The sequence below is a fragment of the Ornithodoros turicata genome, chromosome 1, assembly GCF_037126465.1.
Source record: "Ornithodoros turicata isolate Travis chromosome 1, ASM3712646v1, whole genome shotgun sequence".
Classification (NCBI taxonomy): Eukaryota; Metazoa; Arthropoda; class Arachnida; order Ixodida; family Argasidae; genus Ornithodoros; species Ornithodoros turicata.
The window spans coordinates 204,546,842-204,572,493 of record NC_088201.1 but is presented as its reverse complement, the minus strand read 5'-3'; the positions used below and the strand labels follow the sequence as shown (position 1 = coordinate 204,572,493).

General features: G+C 46.6%; 2 protein-coding genes across 5 annotated transcripts in view; both read left to right on the top strand.

Moving 5' to 3' along the window:
- LOC135378985 (zinc finger protein 431-like) overlaps positions 1 to 25,652 on the top strand; it is a 102,819-nt gene that overhangs the window by 27,613 nt on the left and 49,554 nt on the right. The gene's annotated exons all lie outside the window — the stretch shown is intronic.
- On the top strand, positions 5,436 to 11,428 carry LOC135378986 (zinc finger protein 883-like). Its single transcript, XM_064612198.1, has 2 exons — positions 5,436 to 6,218; positions 8,403 to 11,428. Exons 1-2 carry the CDS (start codon positions 6,197 to 6,199, stop codon positions 9,896 to 9,898), a joined length of 1,518 nt encoding a protein of 505 aa, XP_064468268.1. The 5' UTR covers positions 5,436 to 6,196; the 3' UTR covers positions 9,899 to 11,428.

Here is a 25,652-nt window from a genome sequence, read left to right as displayed (position 1 = left end):
AATCAGATATCAGCAACGTGATGTCAGCCACCTCAAAAGAATCAGGCGATTGGCTTATGTTTTCGGATATGTTATCGAGAAACTTGTACGTCTTCCTAAAAGTCCCTATTCTTTTTATGAAGGTTACGATCGTAACCTGACAAAGAATAATAACAGTGAATGAAACGTAATGCAAGCGGCACCTGTTGTTTCAGTACTCGTATAATGAAACTGTAGCTCCTACTCGAGCCAGAACTAACGTCTTCATATTTTGTTTTCCTTATCTTATCTAATGTTTGGGGAGAGCTATACGGTCCTTGTCGGTGCCCTGATGTATAAAGCTGTGAATCGTTCACCCTTGCATTGGATTGAAAGGAATATCTAATACTATTTTGTTTTGTCCGTAGAACTCATGGGAGAAAGCACGGCGATTTCCGAATACTGAAGTAATGAAGTGAAGTCAGGGGCGGATCTATAGGGGGTCAGGATGTCTCGAACCCCTCCTCAATTTTTGTCTTCACATAGTGTTCAATTGACCTAGATCTCATGTCCACCATGCTGTCCAAGCGTAGAGCCCGTCTCAGAAAAATCCTGGATCCGCCCCTGACTGAAGTAAAGATGACGTGTTTGGCAACATGTGGCTTGCACGACAGTGTGTAAACCTAAAATTCAACAGCGAATAACTGTCATACACAATTTCCTTTTCTCGCTCTGTTTTGTGTCATGATCTTACCTCCACATTTCGTGTTTGCTGAACAACTATTTTGTGAGAACAAATTTATTAGTGCCTTAGCAATAGTACAAGCAAAGTACGTTTGTGAGTATTCAATTTTATTCCAGTGTATAGCCTTTGCAGGCTCAGTTTTGAAGCCAGCTTCTTTAGGTTCGTTTTCGACGACATTCTCGTGATACATCACATAGTTAATTTTGTCCCTGCTTAATATATAATGTTTTCTGTATGTTGCTCTTCGAAAGCTGTTTAAAGAAACATAGCACTACGCAATTCACGGAAACATTCAAAATAATGAGTGGCTTTTCGAAGCGACCCTCCTAGGCTGGAGAATCCCACACGGAATCGTTGAAGAGCAGACAGATGATTGTAGGCCGATATTCGATCACGGAAGTCTAAATTCGATCAGAGAGCAACACCTCAGGACAAAAGCTCCCATCTCTGTTTACAACTTTGACGTGTTCTAACGACGTAGCGCACACGGCACTTCAGATTTTTCGTCGAAGAAAGGTCACATTACTCGGTCGCTTGCGGCGCCATCTATTGAGCAGCCTTCGCGTAATCGGAGCGAGGGATTCCACGTTAACCCGACAAGTCAAGGTTTGTCTATGACAGTTACAGTAGTGCTCAGGGTATACAATAACCGAATTGGATAATAATATTGGATAATAATAAGATGGATGATGGATGGATAACTGGATGATATATGTTTGAGCCTATGAAGATCTTGCACCTTTATTGTAGTAAAACTTGGTTGAAAGTGTACCGTGTCTTCTGTGTCCATCCTTGTTCCTGTTTCGCTGCATCGGAGGATGTGTCAGCCTACCAGGAAACATTGGATCCAATGCTCATTGAGAAGTTGACGTGATGCCTGCTTCATGGCGCTACGCGAATTTTCAATGGTCGTTGTCTTCAGTGGAGACTGCCCGTGTGACAGGGTCATAAGATTAGACTGATTAGATTATGCATAATGTAAAGCCCCGAGACTAGGGAACATATAGGACAGGCACAACGCGAAGTCTCAATTAGAAGTCACTCTAAAACTGTAAAACGGGGTTTGATCCAGGGTGTCGAACCGAACACGAACCCGAACCGAAAATCGTACCCGAACCGTTATTTTTGCCGGAACCGAACCCGAACCCGAAACGAAATTTTCATGACACTGTTGAACCCGAACCGGAGCAGAACCGTAAAAAATAATAGCGGTAACCGGTTCGCAACAAAACGGTTCGGACATAAAAGAAGTCAGTATAAGAGTTCCTCTCTATCCCCGAACGAAGACACGTTGGTGTCATCATCACGCGCCTATATCATAAATTTCAGAAATGTTCACCTAGCACTCAGACGACGACGTATAGTAAGTATACTTTCAGCGTCTTTTTAACATGTTGAAGCGCAGTTGTCCTTGTGAGTGCCGCGGCTAGCGCCCCACGCACGCGGTGCGGCGTCTACTCTTCAGAGACCAGGTGCCACGCGGACGAATGAAACACGAATGGAGTAGGCCATTTATATAGCTCTACAGGACGAATATGTGATCAAATAAGCGCCCAAGATTTCCCTTTACACGTGAGCAGCACAAATTAAACAGGTCAGAAACATGAGAAGTGGAGAAGGAGCATACGCAGAACGGTGCCTGTTTGATTGGTCGTGCTTTGAAAAGTAAATGTGGTTCTGCTTATTGGTAGCGCAGTTGTGTCGTCGTGACACATTGCCGTTGTGTTGTGGATTAACAAGTACACTGCTGTGAGCTCGGACAGAGTAAGGCTTGCAGGCATATTTTCGACATGCTTTAGTACGGTTTCAGATCGATTCACGCTGCGAAGGCAGTGTGCCGGCAAGTACTGTCGTCTATGTTACGCTGTCCATCTTATTAGGCTTCCTTTAAGTGTATCTTGCTGGCACTGTGCGTGTGAAAAAAGATATTTTGGGAACAGAAAGTAGCAGGACTACACCGCTTCAACAGCGTGAACTCTAGTTGCAATAAGTGTTCATCCATTTCTCATTTCTCTCACTAAAGGGCTACCTCACCGCTAGAGACGTCAATGCAGACAACAGCAGTAAGCTATTAGCCACGCATTTCCTGATAAAAGCAGTTTTATGGAACATATATAACGGAAGCGTTGAACCGGTTCGTGAACCGGTTCGGGGCTGCGAACTGGTTTGCAAACCGGTTCGATTTCTGGCCTGGCCGAACCGGAACTGAACCGGAACGAAATCAAAACAACGCGAACCCGAACCGAACCCGTATTTTTTGCGGTTCGACACCCTGGTTTGATCACAGGTATCCTATCAAATGCAGTAAAAAAAATCTTGTTGTCATCACATTCTTCCCTCTGCTGAGAGTCAGCTTCTCTGTTTGAAGGATGCTGGTTACCCCCAACACATGCTACTTATTGCTTTAAATGTATTGTTAAACACCGTGCTTCCTCGTTCGCATGAAACTAAGCACTCGGTCTCCAAACGTGTTGTATTACCTTACTTCCATAAAGCGTCTCACAACTGGTTGGCCGTTGCAAAGAAATTTCAAGTCAACCTTGCATTCAAGAGAACTTCCGTCTTGATCGCCTCACGCCTTTCGTGAAACCTGAAGTTACCTGCAAGAATCACCGAAACAAATTCGTCCCCTGTTCTTCAAACATTGTTTATCAGATCCCCCTAGCTTGTGGTTTTTATTATATTGGCCAGACAAAATGTTGCTTAAATGATCGTCTGAGAGAGCATTCATTAAAAGTAAAAAATCAAGCTTCAAACTCCGAAATTGCCAAGCATTTGGAAGAGTGCTCAGATTGCTTCCCTCTATGGCGGCAACCGCATGGAGCACTTTTGCCAACAGAATGCCACCATTTTCTATTCCGCAAAGGGTGCAAGAAGAGCATTACTGAAGGTGTAATACGACATACATCACGTTTTATCCAATGCCGATCATTAAGGGTGTAAAATGTGGTGTTGAAACAGGTGCATACCGTCTAATACACCTTCTTTACACTCCATTTGAATTGGGAATATGGTGTTAAAAATGGTGTTTTATTTCGTGAGCGAAAAATTATGCTGGTTTCACAGCTCCGCTCAGCAAGTAATCACATTAAAGACGATAACCTGTGTTAAAAACACAGTATTTGACAGGGAAGGATGTTAGGTATTTAGCTGATATCTTTGAGTCGTTGCAAGCGTGGGTGTTAATTGCAAAAACGCATTCCCGTCGCCGTTGCAAACGTTTCCCACCCCACCACATGTAACGGACGTGCCCCAACAAATTGTATTTCAGTATATGATCCATCCGACACGCCCATATAGGCTACTGAGGGCGCCCGAGGTCTCTTCAAGCCTCGGCACTCACGTTGGCCCCACAGTGTTACCAAGCTAACAAGGCGTGCCTGCGACGCATTGCGCTCCGGGATAGGTTCTACGATGGGACCACGGCTGGAAGTCTGCCGTGTTCAGGGTGGTGCTTGCCATAGAAGCAAGAGCGTCGAACTGTATGTCTCGGCCACTGGTCTCGGCATGCTGCCGCAGAAGCTTCTATTACACTAGCTAGGGAATATTTGCCAGCAAACAATTCCATCATAAAAGGTGTTTTCAATAGAATACTCCCCTTTTAAGGGTGTTTTTAGTTTTAAACGCCCATTATAACAGTGTTTTTTAGGAATACACTTAAGTAAAGGGTGTATTAGAAAACACCCATCATTTGAGTGTAAAGGCAACACCAAAAAGGTGTGCGCCATGGGACAAGCCATTTACACCAGAAAAGTGTAAAAAAGCTTACGGTGTTGCCCGCAAAGGAGTCGTCAAACGGCGTGATGTCATGTCATTAGGCATTGGGGCAACATTGAACGTGAAGAAAAACAATGTGGAAGTTTCCGGCGATGCAGAATCAAAAATAACAAAGACGGTTAAGAGCATCAACTGTTTACTATATACACATTAAAAACAAGACTTTCGTGCAGTAGGCTGCACTTCAGGTTTGAGGACCTGTTACAAGTGGTGAAGCATATATAAAAAAAGTCACATGGAACAAGAGAAAAGTGTGAGGGTGAAGAGAACTACAAACGCAATACAATTATAAACAAAAATAAACCGAAGCAAACCGCAATCAATAGGAGGTGGCTGGACAAGGGCAGAGAGACCTAGAGACGGGTCGGAGTTGTACGTGGAGGAAACGTACAACTCCACCCGTTATAGTAAACATGTGTGTAGTAAACAGTTGATGCTCTTAACCGTCTTTGTTATTTTTTATACTGCATTGGGGCAACGAAGATTTGTCGGGGTTCCTTTGCGCACGGCTCACTGTTTCTTCTTCCGCTCTATTTCTTTTTCCTCTCTGTTTCTCTCGTCTGCTCGAGCTCTATCTCACTGATTCTTCGGAGCGCTAAAGTGAATGCAAAAAGAAAAATGAAAAAGAGAAAGGGCAAACGGAAAATTATCTTTCCAAAGTGTAGGAACGCGTCATTTTGAACGAGTTCGATTGATGTTCTCAGCGTGACTGTGGTCATTGCCAACGTGGAATTTGTCAGTTACTCTGCACTAAAACAACGGGTAAATAGGCAACTTTTCACGCATAGTTCGTTTTGCTCCTTCCATAAATATTGCTAAATAAGACATTTTAATTTCCTCTCCGTTGAAAGTATATTACAGTGACGATAACTGCCGTATATATATACCTATTTCACATTGTTCAAAACCGTTGTCATGTGACCAATATGACCGCCAAAACGCTGCGGACCGTTGGCTACTTTTTGGCTACATAGAACGTGAAGGAAAACAATATACAAATGCCTGGTTGGCTACATTTTGGCTACATAGAACGTGAAGGAAAACAATGTACAAATGCCTGGTTGGCTACTTTTTGGCTACATAGAACGTGAAGGAAAACAATGTACAAATGCCTGGTTGGCTACTTTTTGGCTACATAGAACGTGAAGGAAAACAATGTACAAATGCCTGGTTGGCTACATTTTGGCTACATAGAACGTGAAGGAAAACAATGTACAAATGCCTGGTTGGCTACATTTTGGCTACATAGAACGTGAAGGAAAACATGTACATATGCCTGGTTGGCTACATTTTGGCTACATAGAACGTGAAGGAAAACAATGTACAAATGCCTGGTTTGCTATATTTTGGCTACTTGAGCTAAACATTTGGCTACACGCAGCTTGTGCCATCTGGCAACCCTGCGCGACACGCGCCGATATCCCTCACGCGTTCCGTGTTCTGATCGGTTGCGCTGCTGGGCGGGAAGCTGAAAATGGTTTCGCGCACTTCTGCCGGTCTTGGCCTCACGAGTATTGAACTGTCATGGCATCAGGGACTGGATCTTCGTTATTGAAGCGTGTGTCGTTGTTCTCTGTTGATAACAACTCAAGTGCATTTAAAACGAGCGCGGTGAGGAGTTACTTTAGCACCTTGTTTCGCAAGACGGTGACAGGAAGCGGAAGATTGGCTCTGATTTCTTCTGCGATGAGTGCCTGACAAACGCAAAGGAGAAGGATGGAGATAAGCCCTTCGATAAGTGAGTATGCTGGTACATGGAAATCTTCTCACCGCTGCTGAACGAATGCAAAACATTGGCAAAAGGAGACGCGTAGAGAACGCTCGAGCTTTGTGGCTCTTATACTGTCATTATTATTATTAATGTTTTCATTCATTCGTGATAGTATTAGGTTGATCCCATGGGCACCGCGAAGGGGTGCAATGGGGGCCGTTGCCCCTCCTCCTCCCGTTGACCGTGTTGATTTTTGTGCATGACAACTATGCCCTCTGTAAAAATTCCCTCTGAGGGTACAGCGCGTGTGCAACCATGTTACTGTGCACAGATAACGTGCTTTCACGGCTTGTTCTAGTCAAAATGTGATCGAGGTAGATCTATTGTTTATGATAAATTTGTTACGGTAAGACTTTTTTTTCTTCCAATAAAAAGGTTAGTGGTTTAGTGGTTCCGAATGTAGTCTAAACAGTCACAGGGGTGACATCCAATGTATTGCTCCGTAGACGAAAGCGTGCTGGGCGAACACAATGCATCCTGGACAGGTCCTGGTCGCACGTCACAGCAAACGTCAAGGCACACGTGACCTTAAAGATGGCGGCGCCCGTGATCGGCGGCCAAACCGTTTGTAAACAATGCGGTTGTTGTTTCTGGACGACGTTTTGGATGTTTTTCGATCACGGTAATTATTTTTATCCGATAATCCTGCAGTAAAACGCGCAGTTTTACATATAAAGCCTCGTATTGTTTACAGCTTCCAAAGATGTGATGACGACCGCGCGTTAAGACTTACCGAGCCGATGCGATGTACGTAAACTGAGGTGAAATGGGCTACCATGTTGCGGAAGAAGCACCGCATAGTTTACGCTGGCAAAATAGGGTCATCTCTTGGTGTTCTGACGGTGAAAATATGTCGGTAAGCGGCAAAACGAGACATAAACAAAGTCACATGACCTCAAAATGACGTTTTCTATGACGTGCGACCAGGACAAGACCAAAAGCACCCGCTTGAGGGTAGTTACAACAATGGCGGGTTTTGTGTCACACCCTGTGTAAACAGTATACACCTCGCAGGCCACCAGCGCTTGCGTACGCTTGTGGACGGCTTACGCGTTTATGCCCTCGCGCCGCTGACGCCGCCGCCACCACCGGTGGCAATACCGGCTCTACGCCGCCGCCGGTCAAAGTGGCATCGGCGCACAGGTCTATTTTGGAGTGAACTTCGTGTCGCCGTGTGAGGCAAAAAACGTGAGCTGACAACGCTGGTTTTTAAAGAGTTTTTAAAGCTCCCACGCATCGCGTTTGTCACTAAAACGAAGTTACCACGAGATTTGTGAAGACTCGGGCGGTGACACCAACGATATGTACGCATCCGGGAAGCAGAGACGAAAGCGGTGATTTGCAATGTCTTGAGCTCTTCCGGTAAAGAGGACGATGACAGTTTGGATGGTTTAGCAAGCAGTCGTCAGTGATGTTGTGTCAACAACAAAAATGTATCAATTTAGTGAACAAAATTAGATATTTTTCAAAATGTTCAAGGCATTAACTTTTTAATCGGGATTTTGAACACAAGCGACAGGGCAGGTTGAGAGGATTATCCTGGGTGACAATATCCATCTTCGAATTTTGATATGCAAATGAGCCGAAGCTACGGGGAGTGTGACGAAAAAGAGAGCGTATGTTTCGCGTGCACGCCAGTAACGAAATATGATCGTTTTTTTTTTTTTTTCAATTCTTCTCTAAAGGGCTGAGCTAGTACATCATTGGCTAGTTTTGGCTGGAATGGCTCAGCCATGTCAAATTAGCATAATTGCTCGGAAGGCCTTCCTGCACGTTCACAGTCACATGATGGCGGAGATATAACAGTGCATAAATAAGCATGGCCTAAGTATATGACACTGAAACAAAAATTAACAGAAATACTTATACAGTAAAAGAAACGAAACAAAATGCTGTGATTGTCCTGAATGTAGCTCAGGTTGTTCCATCTGAAAGTCCTACACTTTACCTCTCGGCAAATACTGGAGCGTTCGCGAGCTGCTTTGAGCTTGTGCCCTCAGTCGTGCACAATAGGGATTATTTGTGGAGTTGGTACGCAAACAGTGTGACAAGGCTTTGCGAATGTGGCGCCATCTAGTTTTTCAAAGATCGAGAATCAGAGGTGCGTCTGGACTGCTATGCCCTCAGAATGTCCTATGTATGAAATTTCAGACGCAAGAAAAAGTGCTGATATGCTCCATATTCAGGACAAGCCCAGAGGCAATTGTGAACAAGAATACTCAGGTTGCACTTCTTCAAATGCACAGTTCAAGATCAGCACAACAACAGTTGAACTGCAGCCCGACAGCACTACACTAGTCACTATGAATGATCGACACGCTGAGCAACATAGAGACCAGAGCAAGCCATGTGCAAATGCATGCATGTGGAAAGCCAGCCTCGAATGCCACATGTTTGCACACTGTCACAATGAGTCTGACAAGTGTCCCACAACTCCTTCAATGAATGTTCAGATGGGAGAGGAGGGTTCTGGGTGCAACATTTGTCCCTCTGCATTCTCGTGGTCTGGAAGTGACGAGAACCACGTGGTGAAGTGTACTGACGACAGGTCATACAAGAGCGATGTCTGCCCTGCAGAGTTCAACATGAGCGGGAACATACAGCAGCACAAGCGGACACACACGGGCGAGAAGCCATACGAGTGCGATGTCTGCCCTGCAGAGTTCAGCCACAACGGGCACCTACAGCGTCACAAGCGGATACACACAGGCGAGAAGCCATACAAGTGCGGTGTCTGCCATGCAGAGTTCAGCCAGAGTGGGAACCTACAGCAGCACAAGCGGACACACACGGGCGAGAAGCCATACAAGTGCGATGTCTGCCCTGCAGAGTTCAGCCACAACGGGCACCTACAGCGTCACAAGCGGACACACGCAGGTGAGAAGCCATACAAGTGCGATGTCTGCCACGCAGAGTTCAGCCGCAGCGGGCACCTAAAGCAGCACAAGCGGAGACACACTGGCGAGAGGCCATACAAGTGTGATGTCTGCCCTGCAGAGTTCAGCCACAACGGGCACCTACAGCAGCACAAGCGGATACACACAGGCGAGAAGCCATACAAGTGCGGTGTCTGCCATGCAGAGTTCAGCCAGAGTGGGAACCTACAGCAGCACAAGCGGACACACACGGGCGAGAAGCCATACAAGTGCGATGTCTGCCCTGCAGAGTTCAGCCACAACGGGCACCTACAGCGTCACAAGCGGACACACGCAGGTGAGAAGCCATACAAGTGCGATGTCTGCCACGCAGAGTTCAGCCGCAGCGGGCACCTAAAGCAGCACAAGCGGAGACACACTGGCGAGAGGCCATACAAGTGTGATGTCTGCCCTGCAGAGTTCAGCCACAACGGGCACCTACAGCAGCACAAGCGGATACACACAGGCGAGAAGCCATATAAGTGCGGTGTCTGCCATGCAGAGTTCAGCCAGAGTGGGAACCTACAGCAGCACAAGCGGAGACACACGGGCGAGAAGCCATACAAGTGCGATGTCTGCCCTGCAGAGTTCAGCCACAACGGGCACCTACAGCGTCACAAGCGGACACACGCAGGTGAGAAGCCATACAAGTGCGATGTCTGCCACGCAGAGTTCAGCCGCTGCGGGTACCTAAAGCAGCACACGCGGAGACACACGGGCGAGAAGCCATAGAAGAGCGATGTCTGCCCTGCAGAGTTCAGCCACAACTGGCACCTACAGCAGCACAAGCGGATGCACACATGCGAGAAGCCATACAAGTGCGGTGTCTGCCATACAGAGTTCAGCCGGATCAGGATCCTAGAACAGCACAAACGGATACACACGGGCGAGAAGCCATACAAGTGCCGTCTCTGTCCTGCAGTGTTCAGACAGAGCGGAACCTTTTCATGTCACAAGCGAACACACACGGGTGAGCAGCCATAAAATTGCAACCTCTGTCCTGCAGTGTTCATCCACAACGCGAACTTGCGGTGTGGAACATGTGCAGTCTCTGTCCTGCACAATATCACAAGCAGACACCCTGAGGTGAGAAGCCATTGAAGATAATTGTCTGTTCTGCAGGCCTGAGGCATGGCACAAATCCTTCAGTGTAACAAGAAGACCTACATGGATGTGAAGCCATACAAATACTCTTCCCCTTATGCAAAGTAGTAGAAAAACTTTTTCAGCCAATGGGGAGGAGGACATCATTCTAGAGTCTCGTTGACCTACAATGTGCCGTGTGTGAAGGTCATTTTGAACAGTGTAGCTGGTACAAGACTGTGTTCGCACATTCTTGGCAGTGTTGACTAATAACCATAAAAAAGTAGAGAGTACATTTGTTGCTTCATATATTTGTGTCATGGCAAAGTATGTAGAGATACATCTGTCTCAACATGCAGGTGCCAGAACTGCTTTTTGTGCCTAAAATATGACAAATAGTTGTCTGTTCAACACCACTAATCATGTGCCGGCCTCCATGACATGTCTGGGACATTCCAAAGTGATTAACATGTCCCATAGGTGTGTGCAATGCTGAAGATGACTGTGTACGTTCTATGAATTCTTGTTTCAAGAAAAGTACTGTGTGATTTGGTAACAGCGCCTGGCTGTACCTTCATAATTCTACCTAAAAATATATGAAGTTTCCGGAAGGAACCATCATGAAGGTTCATAGCGAAAAACCCTGAGACGAGGGATAGGAAGGGACATACACAGTGTCTCAACATAGTGTGTGGATGTCCCTTCTTGTATCTCCTCTTCAGGTCTCGCCATCATGGACACTATCACCAGCTCGCTTACTGTTGAACCGTTCTTTCAACGATAAAGGTCACTTTCATGAACTGGATGGCAGCCAACATGCTGTCAATAAAAAGAATAATGGAAGGAGCTCAATATAATCCTTAGGCTGTGTGTGGTCATTGCTTTCTGACAAATGGTGACTTAGAATTTCAGGACAGTGCCTGCAGTGGTACTATTCTTGTGTTCTCACCCTTGACGCCGATTGTGTGTCATCGGTCACCTGTAATCTGGTAACATGCACATAGCTAAAACGAAGTATATTTGTATTTCTTTGAATACAATTGGTACAGCACATTGTTTTTTACATGTTCTTTGGAAAATATAAATAAATTCTCTACTCTGCAAGTCTCCTGTCAGCTGTACAGAGCAGCTCCGAATTTCACTAGAAGCTATGTGTGAAAGCTAGACCAAACTAGTGTTGAAGATTCATATAGGTCATAGTTAGATACTATTATTATTATTATTATTATTATTATTATTAGATCATAAGTCAGGCTTAGGTAGCACGTACATAAAATAAATATATTGCAACCTCGGTATCAGTTCAGAAATAAAACTTTCACATCGTTTCACTGGAATGATGACTGATTCAACCTTTGAATATATCATAAAATGTGCTACCTTCAAGTCCAGCAGGAAAAACCCTAGCTGCAGTTGCGTATAATATGCGCCTGTAACGGTCAGTTGACAGTTTTCCCATACCTTCCTGACATACTTCACTGATTTATTCTCAATCAGCTCGGTTGCACTTTTGCTCTGCCCGGCTCTTCACTTCCAAGACGATTTCAGGCTTCGACCCTTTGAAAACAACACCATCAGGGCTAAATCCAAGCCAAGGGACCAGAGCATTTATGACCAGCCCTGCACTTTGGACAGTGTTTCCTGTCAGCTGACTGTAGACCTCCAAAGCTTCTTTCACACTGTTCTTTCCGTACCTAGTGGCATCATTCCCAGAAAAAACGGTGCCCATCATAGAGCGTACCTTATCAGCCCATGACTTCCCCTCTATTGGTCGGAAAACTAGAAACGTATGACATCGCGACCCAGTAATGCGCACCTTCCTTTCCTTGTACCACTTCTGATTATCTTGGGTCCGTGTTTCCACACATATGACAGTGCTGCTTCTTTGGAAACCTTCCGTAGTTCTGATAGAATTCATAATCCCGCTTCTCAAGATGGTCAAAGGAGAACCTGGAGATTACAAATCTGCCTACATCTGAAAATACCACTTGCTGAAACATCATCCCGGAAAAGGTCTTCACAGCTGCGCTGCCTGTAATGTGGTCCATCAGTAGCAGTACTAACATCTCCGGGTCAGTGTTTGTCGCGTCATATGCAAAATCACAAGGAGAATGTCGTCCGCTGATGTGCAGAGCAAGTGCCGAATTTGGTGCAGTTTGAATGAGTGTCTTGAGAAAAAACTACAATGTTGTCTCACCAACAGCGACTCTTGGTACAGATGTAACGTGGCATAACTCCTTGATCATTTTTGGCTCGTACATTTTCTGAGTGGAGAGTTTTCCCCAGGCGTGCGTGATGTCTGTTGCCGTAAGAGTCTCCAGGTTGGAAACCCCAAACCTAAACGAAGAAAGTTAAAAAAGTAGATTCTGACATGTTCGTGCACATTTGGCATGCAATGGAAAGAATGTGAGACCATTAGGCTGCACGTCTCAAGCATGAAGATAAAGCAGCTGTAATGATGCCATAGTGCTCGTGCCCACAACGAAATGCCATCAGTTAACATACAGGCTGTTTGCTCTAACATAAGTAACAAACACAGTAAGTAAGTAAGTAAGAAACAAGTACTGCTTCACTAGTAACACCTGTTTCTTAGTCAAGTAGCTGAAAAGTAGCGCTCGTTTCTCTTTTATCGCTCGCTTTAAATATAATTTCTGGACACGTTAGAGCAAACACCCTGTATAAATCCTTGCAGGATGAATCTCCTCACCTGTTCACATATAGCAGCATAGCCACCATATGTTTGCAGCGTTGTGAATTTCCTGCCTTGCACGTGCAGTGGCCCTGAAATACGCCTTATGCATGAGTGCGTGCCATCTATTTGCGGAGACGGAGACTACGTTTACGCGCCATGTTTGAGTATAGCTGCCGGTGGTTTCGGTTTTCGCCACATCGCCTATCGCCAGCAACACGGCATCCCGGGAGGTTGACCGGCAGCTCCCCATTACTGCTCGTGCCACTGTGCACCCAAAAGGGAGTATTGGCTCGAATACCGACAAGGTAGTTCCTCAGTTCGCTATTATTGCATCTAAAATAATTAAAAAGGCACGTGACACGTTCACAGTCAGAACATGCTTAGATTGAGGTTGTTTGGCGTGTCACGGGACGGCAGCTTCTTTCAGAAGTAGGTCTATACTAAACGCGAGCTACAGATGACTTCATTTATGTGCAGGAGTGTTGAATTTCCAGTGGAAGCATGCTGCCAGAGCAGCATTTAGAAGATGATTGGGAAAATGAGCTTTGTGCACTGTCTCTCTTAGTGGTGCATGTCCGTTTGGGACATTGTTGCTATAATTGCTTTTAAAAAGGAGCTATGTACCAAGTAGATAACCAAGTACGACACATCAGATTTCAGAGCAAAAGCAATGTGCTCCTTCTGATGTGCCGTTGCCTTTGCATCACAAAGAAAATGGCATATGATGCGAGTAAATCGTCAAATCATCACAGAAAGTCTGGTTTTCTTTGTCTCCAAGAAAGGGGCTCTTCCTCTTTCTTTGTGTGAACAGTCAGCTCCACATGACTTCCATCTAAAAAAGTATGTATCCGTTCACCTTTTGTTGGGTTACTGGTACCAAACAACAACATGTGCGAGTATGAAAGTACATCTGATATTTTACTGAAGGTACACAAAATGTGTCTGCTCACAGGCGCTCAAATGCTTTTTTATTCCGTTCCTGAACATGACCAGCAGCTAAGCAGAGAGTCCTGTAGGAAGATCATCCATCGCCACTCCATGCTGCACAAAAGCGCATATAGGGACCCGCTACGTAACTGCGTAACACACCGCATCAGAACACTCACTGTAAAGTTCGGGCAAGTAGTTGAGTATTCATATGTTCAAAAGCGACAGAGTCCCCAAAATTCCGCAGTTCGACGTGAGATTCAGTCACGAAGTTGCAGTACGCCGTGCGTGCTTATCCGATGCTGTTTGCTCGTTGTAGAAGACAATAACGAAGTGTCCGAAAAAAAACGTTCGTATAACGTTAGCTTCGTGAGCTCGGCTGTGTATTCTTCCTGCTCGCCTGCCATGCTAAAAAGCTTGAATCGCAAGTTTCCCGACTTTCCAGCTGGTCCCGTTACAGGAAATCGCACATAGCGCGACCGCCCGAATACTCAAACATGGCACCGCCGCCGCCACCAGATGGCAGCACTTATGAATAAGGCGTATTGAAAAGGGAAATAATGTTTCAAATTTCCGCGCTTCAGGAGTGTCCGGATTATAGAACCTGCAAATTGTGGGCATTGTGAGGGACATTAATATTATAGGTTGAGAAAAACGTTAATCAAACAGCCACGGGGTTGTTTGCCTTTTTGTCCTGACGAAACGCCGACCCCTTGCCCATTTTGCTATATATATATATACTATAAACCACGCGCCTGGGCCAAGATAAGTTTAGAGATAACCTAACTTTAACTTCTGCATACGAAAGCGGGAACGATCCGAAACTTTGGGCTTAGCGGGTTCACCATGCTGTTCAACTGAAGCATAACCTAATGACTTACGGTTAGACTCTGCTCCTTTGTCAACGTGAAGTAGATCTCGTGCGGCTTGCTTTGCACATGTGAAGTCTGCACACACAATCCTTGGACGGTCAGTGATGCTGCTGTAGTGGATTTTATACCGCAACATTGAATGTGCCCCGCGTTGAGTACCGCTTCACCCTCCACAAGGCAGCGACGAGTGCTTTCTGCTGTTGCTCCGATATGCGACATTATTGTCGGTAACGGCAGTGAAGACAGAGTAGTCATGCTCGTCGGTAACAAAGGGCAAGTTACGTCCCTTCGCGATACTACCACGGTCTGTCATACCGTCATACGCCGCCCATCACCGCTGTGACCGCCATATTGGAAATGTGCAACGCCGCCTGACGGCCGTGAAAGTTACGAATATCTCCGGAAATCTACTGCTACCTACCTCCCGGTCTATCCCGTGGCTCGGAGAGCCCGTGGACCCCCCAGAAAAGCTGCGCCCCAGCCTACTTCCTACCTTTACACCCACCAGGTCGCCATAATGGATCCCGTCCCGTGCAATGGTTCAGAGCTATATACTTGACGATTCACCTCTAGTACCTCATACCCCAGCTTGCCACCTAGCTCTTTAATTATCTGGTTTGCTTCGAGCACCATCCATTCTGTACTTATCCGTTGTCTCCTGACATCCGGTATCGTGCACATTGCCACGTAAGCGTTCTCCGAAACGTTCTTTATCTTTCCTATGCCATGCTATATGACGCCTCTCAATCCGCGTACTTTTCCGTTAAGAACGCCGTTCAGGCCCGCATGCACAACTACCATAGATCTGGCGTCTCCCCCACACCATCTCCGCCGCCTTTTTTAGCGCATCTTTGAGCGTTTTTCCCGGTGGTGCTACCACCGTCACTCTGTTATCACCTCTCGTTTTCTGCGTGATCATCTCCTTACAACGGTTTATGTTGGAGTCGCCTACAATCACAACCTTTCGCTCTACATGGGTCCCTTCCCTTGTCGTGTCAGATTCAGCTGTCGCCCGTTCCGCGTTTCCTGGGTTTCCGATCGTGACATTTGCGGTGGGGACCTCCCCATCCGCCGACTCTTGATGCTCCTGCGTTTCCCTAAACACGGCCCCTCGATCGCTCTAGAGTCACTAAATAAGGATGAAAGATTGTATGTATTTGTATGTATTTGTCCCTTCTATGTTGTTCCAGCCTCAGAACATCAGTTCTCTCACTAAATAAGCTCCGCTTCAGAGTATCGACACTGAGGTCCAAGGGAGAGCAGGTGCGCCATCTTGTTTCCGCACCTCACCGGTACCATCCCCATTTGAGGATCAAAGACGGCTAACATAATGCTCCCTGTGGGATAGGGAAGCGTGTATGATTGTTGTGCGATAATCCATTTATTGTCAACTAGAGCGTCCGGAGGATGTCAAGGTGAGCTCAAGGCCGTCAACTGCTGCTTGTAAACGAAAGGAACATTTCACCCGCGCACGATAGATGGCACAGTGCGCTAAGGTGCGCAGTACGCGTGCGCGTGGGTAGAGCGCCCCGGAAACAAGATGGCGCATGCTCGCTCTTGGAACTCAGTGTCGGTACTCTGAAGCGTAGCTTAATTAGTGACTCTAGATCGCTCCTCTCTGCTCCGCTGGTACGGCCTGCCGATGTGGGGAGAGAACAATAGAAAAAGCGGGACGAGGGAACGCGAGGGGCGCGGGGGTTCCACGTAGGATTTCTACGTTGCTCCTACGGGGTTTCGGCCTTTAAGTTACGTTCCCAGTTAAACAGGACTTGCGCACAGGGATGTAAAATATCCGAAATTTTTACTTTTGTACGGCTTAGATTCATCAGAGAACATTAGAGAGCGAAATAATAACAATAATTTGCCCTGAACGATAGCTCCAACGTTTTTTATTTTTAATTGTTTCCGGCTTATAACCTTGCTTGCCTTCTTGCGCGTAATTACCATTTTATCATGTGGTTGCGGTTGTATTCGCTTGTGCTGTCCTGACTCATTAATGCATCCTCTCCTGCTCGAGAAATTGGTTTGGCCCGCATTATACGTAAATAAACGAACGCCAATTGTACAGCAACTGTAAAAAGAACGGCTATCTGGTTTTCATGAGGAATCTTCGTCTATCAAATAAAATGCGGAATAGCTTTTATTTGGTCTATCTCAAACAGGTGTTTGTTTTGTTGATATTTTTGCCTTGTTCATGCATTATATTTTGCCAGAACGTTTGTTACTATTTTCGGTAGTTGTAGCGGCGTGTTATTTCCGAGCGATCTGTCTGTTGTCGTGGCGGCATGTTGCAAGGGGGTATCATTTGTTCTGGGCCGACATGAGTGAGAAAGCAGAGAAAACACCAAGACAGCACAGTGGACGCACAGGCTGGGATTAGAAATTCTGATTTTTTTGTTTGCGTCGCGGAAACAAAACAAAAAACGTCTGTTTGCTTTTTTTTCTTTTGTTCAGGACATCGCGTCTGTATTTAATTCGAGCCCTGTCGCACTTGCTTCGTGATATGTCGTGATACGGGAATGTACACATACTTTCGCTGTAACTACACTAATGCCGCCTGGCCATGGAACTCAACTGAAAAAAACCACATCAATGCTGCTTTCTAAGCCATTTTTAAAAACGCTACAATTTTTTTTTTTTCAAAAAGAAAATATAATTGTGTTCTGATGCTTACACGAGCGTGCGTGTGTCTCTCATATTACATTGTAACATAAGCATTTCAGTTTTTCACCTTCTTCAAATGCACTGCGGAGAACGGCTGGCGTACTATGCCCCTCGATCGTAATTTAGGCTACTTCGATGACGTTCATTCAGCGTTATAGCTGGCACGCATACACAGTTAAACTGCATGAGGAACCAGCCGCCCTGACGCACACGAATTCGTTAGCAGAACAGCTTGCACGCCGCTAGCTTTCGGCGACATTTACAAGTAGTAGCGCACAGAGATTACCGTCAATGATGAAGGAACGAATAACCGAGAGACACGGGACACGAAGACAAGCACAAGAGTTCTCAGACACAGTAACGATTTAATAACACCGAGCCTCCTAAATACCTAACAACTCCCGGAGTCAAGTCCCGTGTCTCTCGGTTATTCGTTCCTTCATCGTCATGCACCAGTTAGTCTGCGCCCTATCTCTTTTACCGTCAATGTTTGATCAGCTCCAGGAATTTATATATGCTGTATTCACACCGCACATACAGAACGATAATTTCGCTGAAAATGAAGCGAAAGTGCGTCTGTATCCGGACACCACATAGGTAAACACGCGGGCGAGCAAGCGCCGACAGGATGGATGGATGGATGGATAGTGGCTGTTCCCTTTGTAGCGGGCGGTGACGTTGCGCCACCTAGCCAGAGAAAGAAGAAATAAGTGTTAAACTAAAGTGCTAAAAAGACTAAGCTTAATCGTTTGTGACCCCAATTTTAGTACTGACTACCGTTGATAAGCTTCCTCTTCCACCAGTAGTTCAACCTGGCCTTCATTATTCCAACTGCCTCGGAATCCACCTCACCCTCCTCATTCCCAAAGCACGGTGCTCTCCACATCTCTGTGCCCTAACTCGGTCCCGGATGAAGTCCCTTGCATTCTACGATGACGTGCGCGGTGGTCTCTTCTCCTTGGCACAAGTCGCATCGCGTGCTGATGCCGGGTTGAAATTTTGCATAATGCGTTTTAGTCCTCATCATACCGGTTCTGGCCTCGAACAGCAGCGCGCTCCCCTGGGAATTATAAAAATAGCTCTCCTTGGCGATGTCTTTCTTTCTCTCTCTGTACAGTCCCATCACCTTCTTCCCCTCCATATGTGAACGCCAGACTTCTGTCTCAGATTCCTTAACTTGGTTTTTAATGCTTTTCTTTTCGTCCCTGGATTTCGTAAGGTATTTAGACGCGAGCTTCCTGGTGCGCTTCCTCCACCGCGTGTCCACGTTCTTTAACTATATGTAAGACAAAACCCTCCTTGCCCATCTTTTGTCTCCCAGTTTCCGGACCCTGTTCTCGTACCGAAGTCTACTTTTTGCTTCCCGTCCCTCGAAAGTCGCCCATCCCATGTCTCCCAACACTCCGTCATTTGGTGTCATCCGGTGCGCCCCAAGTGCCAATCTCCCCACCCCTCGCTGCCTAGTTTCCATAACCTGTATAATGCCGGCATTTATGCCCAGTACCGCGTTTGCAAACGTGATACCTGGTACCATTACAGACTTCCACACCCCTCTGATTACTTCGTATTTATTGTGCACCCACAAGGCTTTGCTTTTCATGATCGACGAGTTCCTCTTTGTTTTCTTGTCTAGCTCTTCTTCGAGGTCTTTTAGGTAATTCTTTTCGTCCGATAGCCACACCCCCAGGTCTTTGTATTTCGAAACAGTTTGTACCTCCGTGTCCTGCACAAAGAGCGGTGTCTCTTCTCTCGCGTTGTACCTCATGATTCCTGATTTGTCGCCACTGAACCTGAGTCCCAAAGTCTGACCGGTTTTCCCGCATATGTTCACGAGCCCTTGCAAGTCCTGTGCTGTGTCCGCCATCAGTACAATATCGTCCGCATATATCAAGGTTGGAATCTTCTGCCCTTTTTGTTGTCGACCCACCCCGTAGCTGATGTCAAAGCCCAGGCCGCATTCCTCTAGCTCCTTCTCTATACAATATCGGTGACAGTGGGCATCCCTGCCTGAGCCCCTGTTTTACCTGCACATTGCCAGCGTTGTTCCCTTCCCATGTAATGTCCACCGAGCTGCCCTCATATACCCTTCGTAGCAGATTTATCATGCTAATACTCATGCCCAATGCGTGTAGTTTCTCCCATAAAACCGAAAGAACAACAGAATCATACGCCCCCTTAAGAGGACATATCACATACGTCTCAACTCAAAAATGAACTTTTTTCTGCGATAGATGGCGCCACAAGTCGGAGGAGTGAGGAGGGCCCTCACTCCTCCGACTTTGTAAGAAGTCCATCGCGTCTCTGATTGGAGGACACGACAAGCCCACGTGACAGGCGGAGACCTATGAGCTGGGTTGTGTTTCCTTTATTTTTAGATTTTCTCCTTTCCCCGATTTGCTTTTGCGCGGTGGATTTCGTTGTCTCGCGTTTGCTGTTTACGTTTTACTGGCATTTCTCGAACATGCCGTGTGACTGTCGCGTACCGCCGTTACCACCTCGCTTTCTCGTGGATGAAGATTGCTCTGATCGGTAGCAGCGGGCTAAAGCTTTTCACCCGATACGCAGAGACTGTCCGTGGAGGTGTCTATTCGTGATATAGTAATCGTAGTTTTCAGTTTTCGTGGTGTCACAGGATCACGTGTCCCTGAGAGTATCGGGGGACTCCAGTTGAGCTGAATAGCGATTTTTGTCAGAGGCAGCAGTATCCAGAAAGGACGCGGGGTTGTCGACGGTCATATGACACTGCAACATCCCGTTGCAAAACATCCCTGCTTTTCTTGCCAGTGACACTTACGCTGTTGAACCATGACGTTCGTTGCTGTCGATTGGTGTCGTGAAAGCGCTCCCATTATTTCATAGTAGAACTCAAGGCCGGTGCGCTCGCACAGGACTGCTAGCAAATTTCGATAGGGTTTCGCACTCCCCTTTAGAGCATTGCGCGGGCCTTGTCGGGCCGGGCTTTACGTTTTTCGCACGTGCCCGTGCCAGGTTCGGATTCGACAACACATGGTGCGGCATGTACGTCAACAGACTTCATGAGACTCGACAGCTGAATGTTTGTGTCGGGTCTCGGTTCTTCTTCTACATAGGGGTTAGGAGATGTCAGCCAGATGGCTACGGCTTGCTACTCAAAATTCCACACACATGCACTCACACACGTTGGGGCCCACAGGCGTGGTGGGCGCGTTTGAACAGCAGAAGGAGCGTCCTTCAACAAAGCCAGAGAGGAGCAACCGCGTACACACGACACCGCTCTCTCCGTGAAGCAGAGTGATACGCTGATCAAGAGGAAAGCCGAAGTGCGGAGTTTTCAGGCGTAGTGCAGGCAGGGTTCTGCACGACACGCTCTATCCTGCGGTGCGGACCCCGGTTTGGAGTTTCCCGCGGGTAGCGGGTCGGTTGCGGGTGATATTATTGACACCCGCGCGGGTAGCGAGACTGTTGCGGGCAGCGTTTTTGGCACAAGCACTGCTGGCGGGTCGGCCACGAACAAGCAACGGCTACAGCAACAACAACGAAGAGAAAAGATCATACCAAATAATAAGTAAACAAAGGCGCCGCAGCCCCTGCTGGTCGGGTCCGGTTGGGTGTGGATTTCATTTTCTGGTAGAGCGCGGGTGGCGGGTCTTGTCAGAGGATTTAGGGGTCGGGTATGGATTTCACCCTCAAATAATGGGTTGCACGTCATACGGTCCAAGTGCCCATTTCGTCGAACTACCAAGTGTCCGTCTGGCTTACGCGAACATTTGGGAAAACAAAATGCGTGATAGCGCTTTTCTATAGAAACGGCTGTCTTGTCCCCCGTCCCGAGTTTCTTCAGCTATCAAACAAACCAAACAGTGCACGTATGCACAGGTCATGCGCATTTTGGCACTGTAGTTGCCTCTTGAGAAGGGGTAGAGCACTGCATGGGCCGGATTTTTAGGCCCGTGCCCTGCCCATACACCAATATTTCTATACTGAGGCCCTATCCAAACCCACCTCTGCTCTAAGTGTTCCCCAGGCTCGCAGCGGGCCCGATGGCCAGTCCCATTTGTCCATTCCAATTTTCTTTCTGTGTTCTCGGGAAGGATAGCTCCATAACATACCCGAAAATCGTGCCAAAATTTTGGCGGCGATTTTGAGTAAAAGGCCGCCGGATTTGGCCAATTTCGTGATACAGTGTGCGTGCAGACGGCAGGTATCGATTTGTTACTTCCTTCACTGTATTGTTGTTACTTTTTTATGGGGTTTAATGCTAGCCGGGCCTTCCTCAACCACGATAAAAATTTCATAATTCCAAGATAAAGCAACCTGTCTTCCAGTCTGTTCAGGCTGACGTGTTGAATTGTTTGTCTGAATATTCGATATTTCGGACGCGACTGTTTATCATAGTGTAGTTTGCATCAATTGCGGACTATCCGATTCAAAAATAAAAGAAAGTGTTTATTTCCGCGGCAATCGAACTATGATTTCATTTTCACCGTCAGAGATCGCAGGCGAATTTCCATCCTTTCCGCGGTGCATATACAGTTCATAAAAGGAAGCTTTTGACCGCTCGATAAATAATTTGTTGTTTTTAGTGTTTAAACATATGATCGTCCCACTACAGCGAAGGATTCTTAGGAATACATGCAGAATGCTCATGACAAATAAATCCGGGTTTGGGTAGCGTGCCGCGAAATCTTGTGGCAAACGTCCCCACCCTCACGGTCATCCCACTATATTTGGTTTTGCTGGTCCATAAGGCCCTAAACCAATGTGCAAAACACCACAAACGCATTTGATTTTATTTATATTTTTGCATGCGATGGGTTTGTTGTGTGGGCCCCGTCACATAACATCCGCGTCTGCACGAGCGGGCTGCCAAAGGCTTGGTGGTCGCGTCGACCTCAGCGAGCAGACGACCAGACAGCTGTGGAGAGGAGGACTACGCAACGGCGCCAACTGCGTCTCGCGCACGCCACAGACGCACGCATGGTTCTCCCTTGCAGCTTCTTCGGAGATCAACTGACTTTGCAGTTCGCCGCACAACGCATTGTGATCCCAGAGAAACGTAAACGATGAAAGGCGCGTTGGTTGGCAGTAGCCAGCTGAAGTTTATGACGCGCGACAGGCTGTTCGTAGCCTCTGACGTGGAAATCGTCACTTTTAGCTATCCCGGAGCTACAGCGGCCCGTCTGAGAGAAAAAATCCATCGACTGCACCTAGCAGTAGACTGGATCGTCATGTATATCGGTGGCAACGATATCCAGGATGGGAAGAGTGCCGCAGCTGTTTTGCGGGAAGTCTCAGTAAGTACAGATTGCAACGATTTCAATCTCTGTGCTGCTAAAACCCATTTCCTCTGACACGCCAGGGAAGATTCATTTCCATGAATGGTCTTCTTTCACAGGATACCGTTGAGGTGGCGAAAGGCTACGCGGAGCATATATTCCTGTATAAGCTGATGCCACAGACAAGGCGGCCTGAACTTTCTGGCACAATTCAGGGATATAACGCGATGCTGCGCACGATTCCAGCTGTCCGTGCCGGTGACGCTACGGTGTTGAGCATTGACGTGAGTAGTCGCTTCTCGAACGCTAACTCTGGAACTTCCTGGTGGTCATGGCAGGTATTTTATAATGCTCGTTAATTTTGGAAAAACAGTGCGACAAAAAGTAACTGGGGCTACCTTTGTGGTGCTTGAATTACAAACAGTTGATGGTCTTGATGCGGTACCTGTTTGTAATTCAAGTATCACAAAGCTAGTTTCCAGTTGCTTTTTATCGCGCAATTTTTCCGAAAATAAAATGCGTACGAAGTACTGGCACATGCCTACCCGGAATTCCGGTTTATTTGTATTGCTGTCTTTGTGAAGTGCTGTTTGCAAAAACATTCCGTATATATGTTTAGATATCTTTTCCAGCACAAGGTCTTTACCAGGAACAAGGAGGTGAAAGAGGGGATGCTTTCACGGGATGGCTATCACATTTCGACGGGACGGGGGTTATCGTGCCTAGCAGGCATCCTCCGCACAGCCCTCGTGAAACGCTACGGACCATGGCTGAAAGCACCGGGTCCGCGTCGTGGCATCGTACTCAAGCCAATGGAGTCGTGTGAAGAGTGTCGTGCTAAGGGACACCCCACGAGTGCATGCAGGCCTGTGCGCTCACCGTGGTGAACGCTCACCATTTTAGCCGCCATGTCATGACGACACAGAACGATGTTACCACTGTTACCTGCTGTATTATAACAACCACGTCATCTGATCCCCAATCCTATGCTCACTTCTGTCAGCAGCAGCAACGTAGTCAAAGCTTTTTCTAACCTGTTCCTCCTGCCATCGCATACTTTGTCCCATGATTAGTGTACAAATGGCCCACATCATACACAAGACCTGCCCGATAAAATTTTGTAAACAACTATCATCATTCCGATGGAAATTTTGTAATGGCTTCATGCCGTCTGCCAGCTTCCGGCTGGGCTGTCTGCTCGTTACCCTAGGCACCCTGAGACCAGTAGTTTCCTTAGAAGTTGGTCCAGGGCACATATGCCCCCCTCCCCGTGATATTTCCTGGAGCAGAAACTCTAAACACAGCGAGGTGGTGCATGATAATGCGTGTGAAATTTGAAATTGAAAGACTACTGCATTGCTTGCCACTATGAGTGCGAGTCACTGATGCCCACTGTAGCCTGAATGAGATGGCTGGGTATTTTCCTACGGGTGCAACTCGTGCAATATATTTTGGTTAATAAAATATATTATGCTTCATAGCAAGCTTTTCAAGAGAAAAAATGTATTTCTCCTCAAATTCGTATTGTGGTCCGTACAGATGTGTTTGCAGTGTTCCCCCGGTCTCAAGTTTTTCTTCAGATGAAATCTGGTCAAGGTGACCAATAGCCATTGTTAGTAACCACTGGTTCACAGATTACTGCAAGCAGAAAATCCTAGACAGCCAGCACCCGAAAGATTAAAAAGAAATCAGTAGCACGTGTTCACTATTGGTAGATTGGAGATATTTTATTGAAGAACGCAGCATGTATACATCGTCACGTTTTCTGCATTACTTATGCGTATCAGCTCATGCTTGTAGCCTCAGAATGTTCATTCGTGGATACAGTATCCAACAGCACATTTCATCATTGGCGATGTGGCATACACACATAATGAAGTACCATACAGTCCGCTGCATGTAGGCGCACTTTGACATGAAGGTCTCGCACATACGGCATCAACATATAGCATCCTGGTGGACAGAGCCAGGTTCATAATATGGGAATAGTAAAAACTTGGAACGTGTTACTCAGCAACGAGTTTCCTTTTTGAGCAATGAAGTAGCAACTGATAGTTGCTTTTGCCATGCTTGTCAGTTGGCAGCTAAAGCCTCAGAGTGTGTGTTTATGGAAAAAAAATGTCCAACAGGGCACCATTCATCATTGGCCACATAATGCTGAACCAGGTACAACACTGGCAAGGGCAGGTGCTTCATAATCAGGGAGAGAGTAGGAAATTTTCAAATGACAGGTAAAGACAGTAACACTTAGGAAGTTTGACCTTTGGGCGTCTGGCCATCATATTTGCAGTAGTACTGGATACCTGAATCTGAAAATACAATTTTCATATGTTGAAATGACACCCAAGTAAAGGCAAGATGGCAAGAGGACGTAACGCAGAGCGACATGTTGGGATGTTGCTCGTGCTCAACAATGCGGGGAACTGGCGACAGTTGGGAGACAGCTCTGCACAATGATACTTACCGACCTTGTCAAAATATCAAAATGGATTCATACTCAGGATGTCGACATCTGAACAGGCTGGTGGAGCTTCAAAAGTGCTAGGAATACCATTCATGTTTCTTTCCACAATTTTCATACACTCAAGCAAAGGTAGAATACCGTGATGGCCTCACACATATAGCATCAACGTGTGGACGTGTTTCAACCATGCCTGGGAAGAACGACGGTTTGGGGACAGCTTTGCTATATCTTCATAAACTCAAGCCAAGGCAGAATACCATGATGGCCTCACACATGTAGCATCAACGTGTGGACGTGTTTCAACCATGCCTGGGAAGAACGACGGTTTGGGGACAGCTTTGCTATATCTTCATACACTCAAGCCAAGGTAGAATACCATGATGGCCTCACACATATAGCATCAACGTGTGGACGTGTTTCAACAATGCCGGGGAAGACGGTTCTACGGTTGGGAGATTGTGCACCATTCTCATACTTAGATCCTCACGTGCTGATGGCTGGATTCAGATTTCACACTCTTACGCCATGT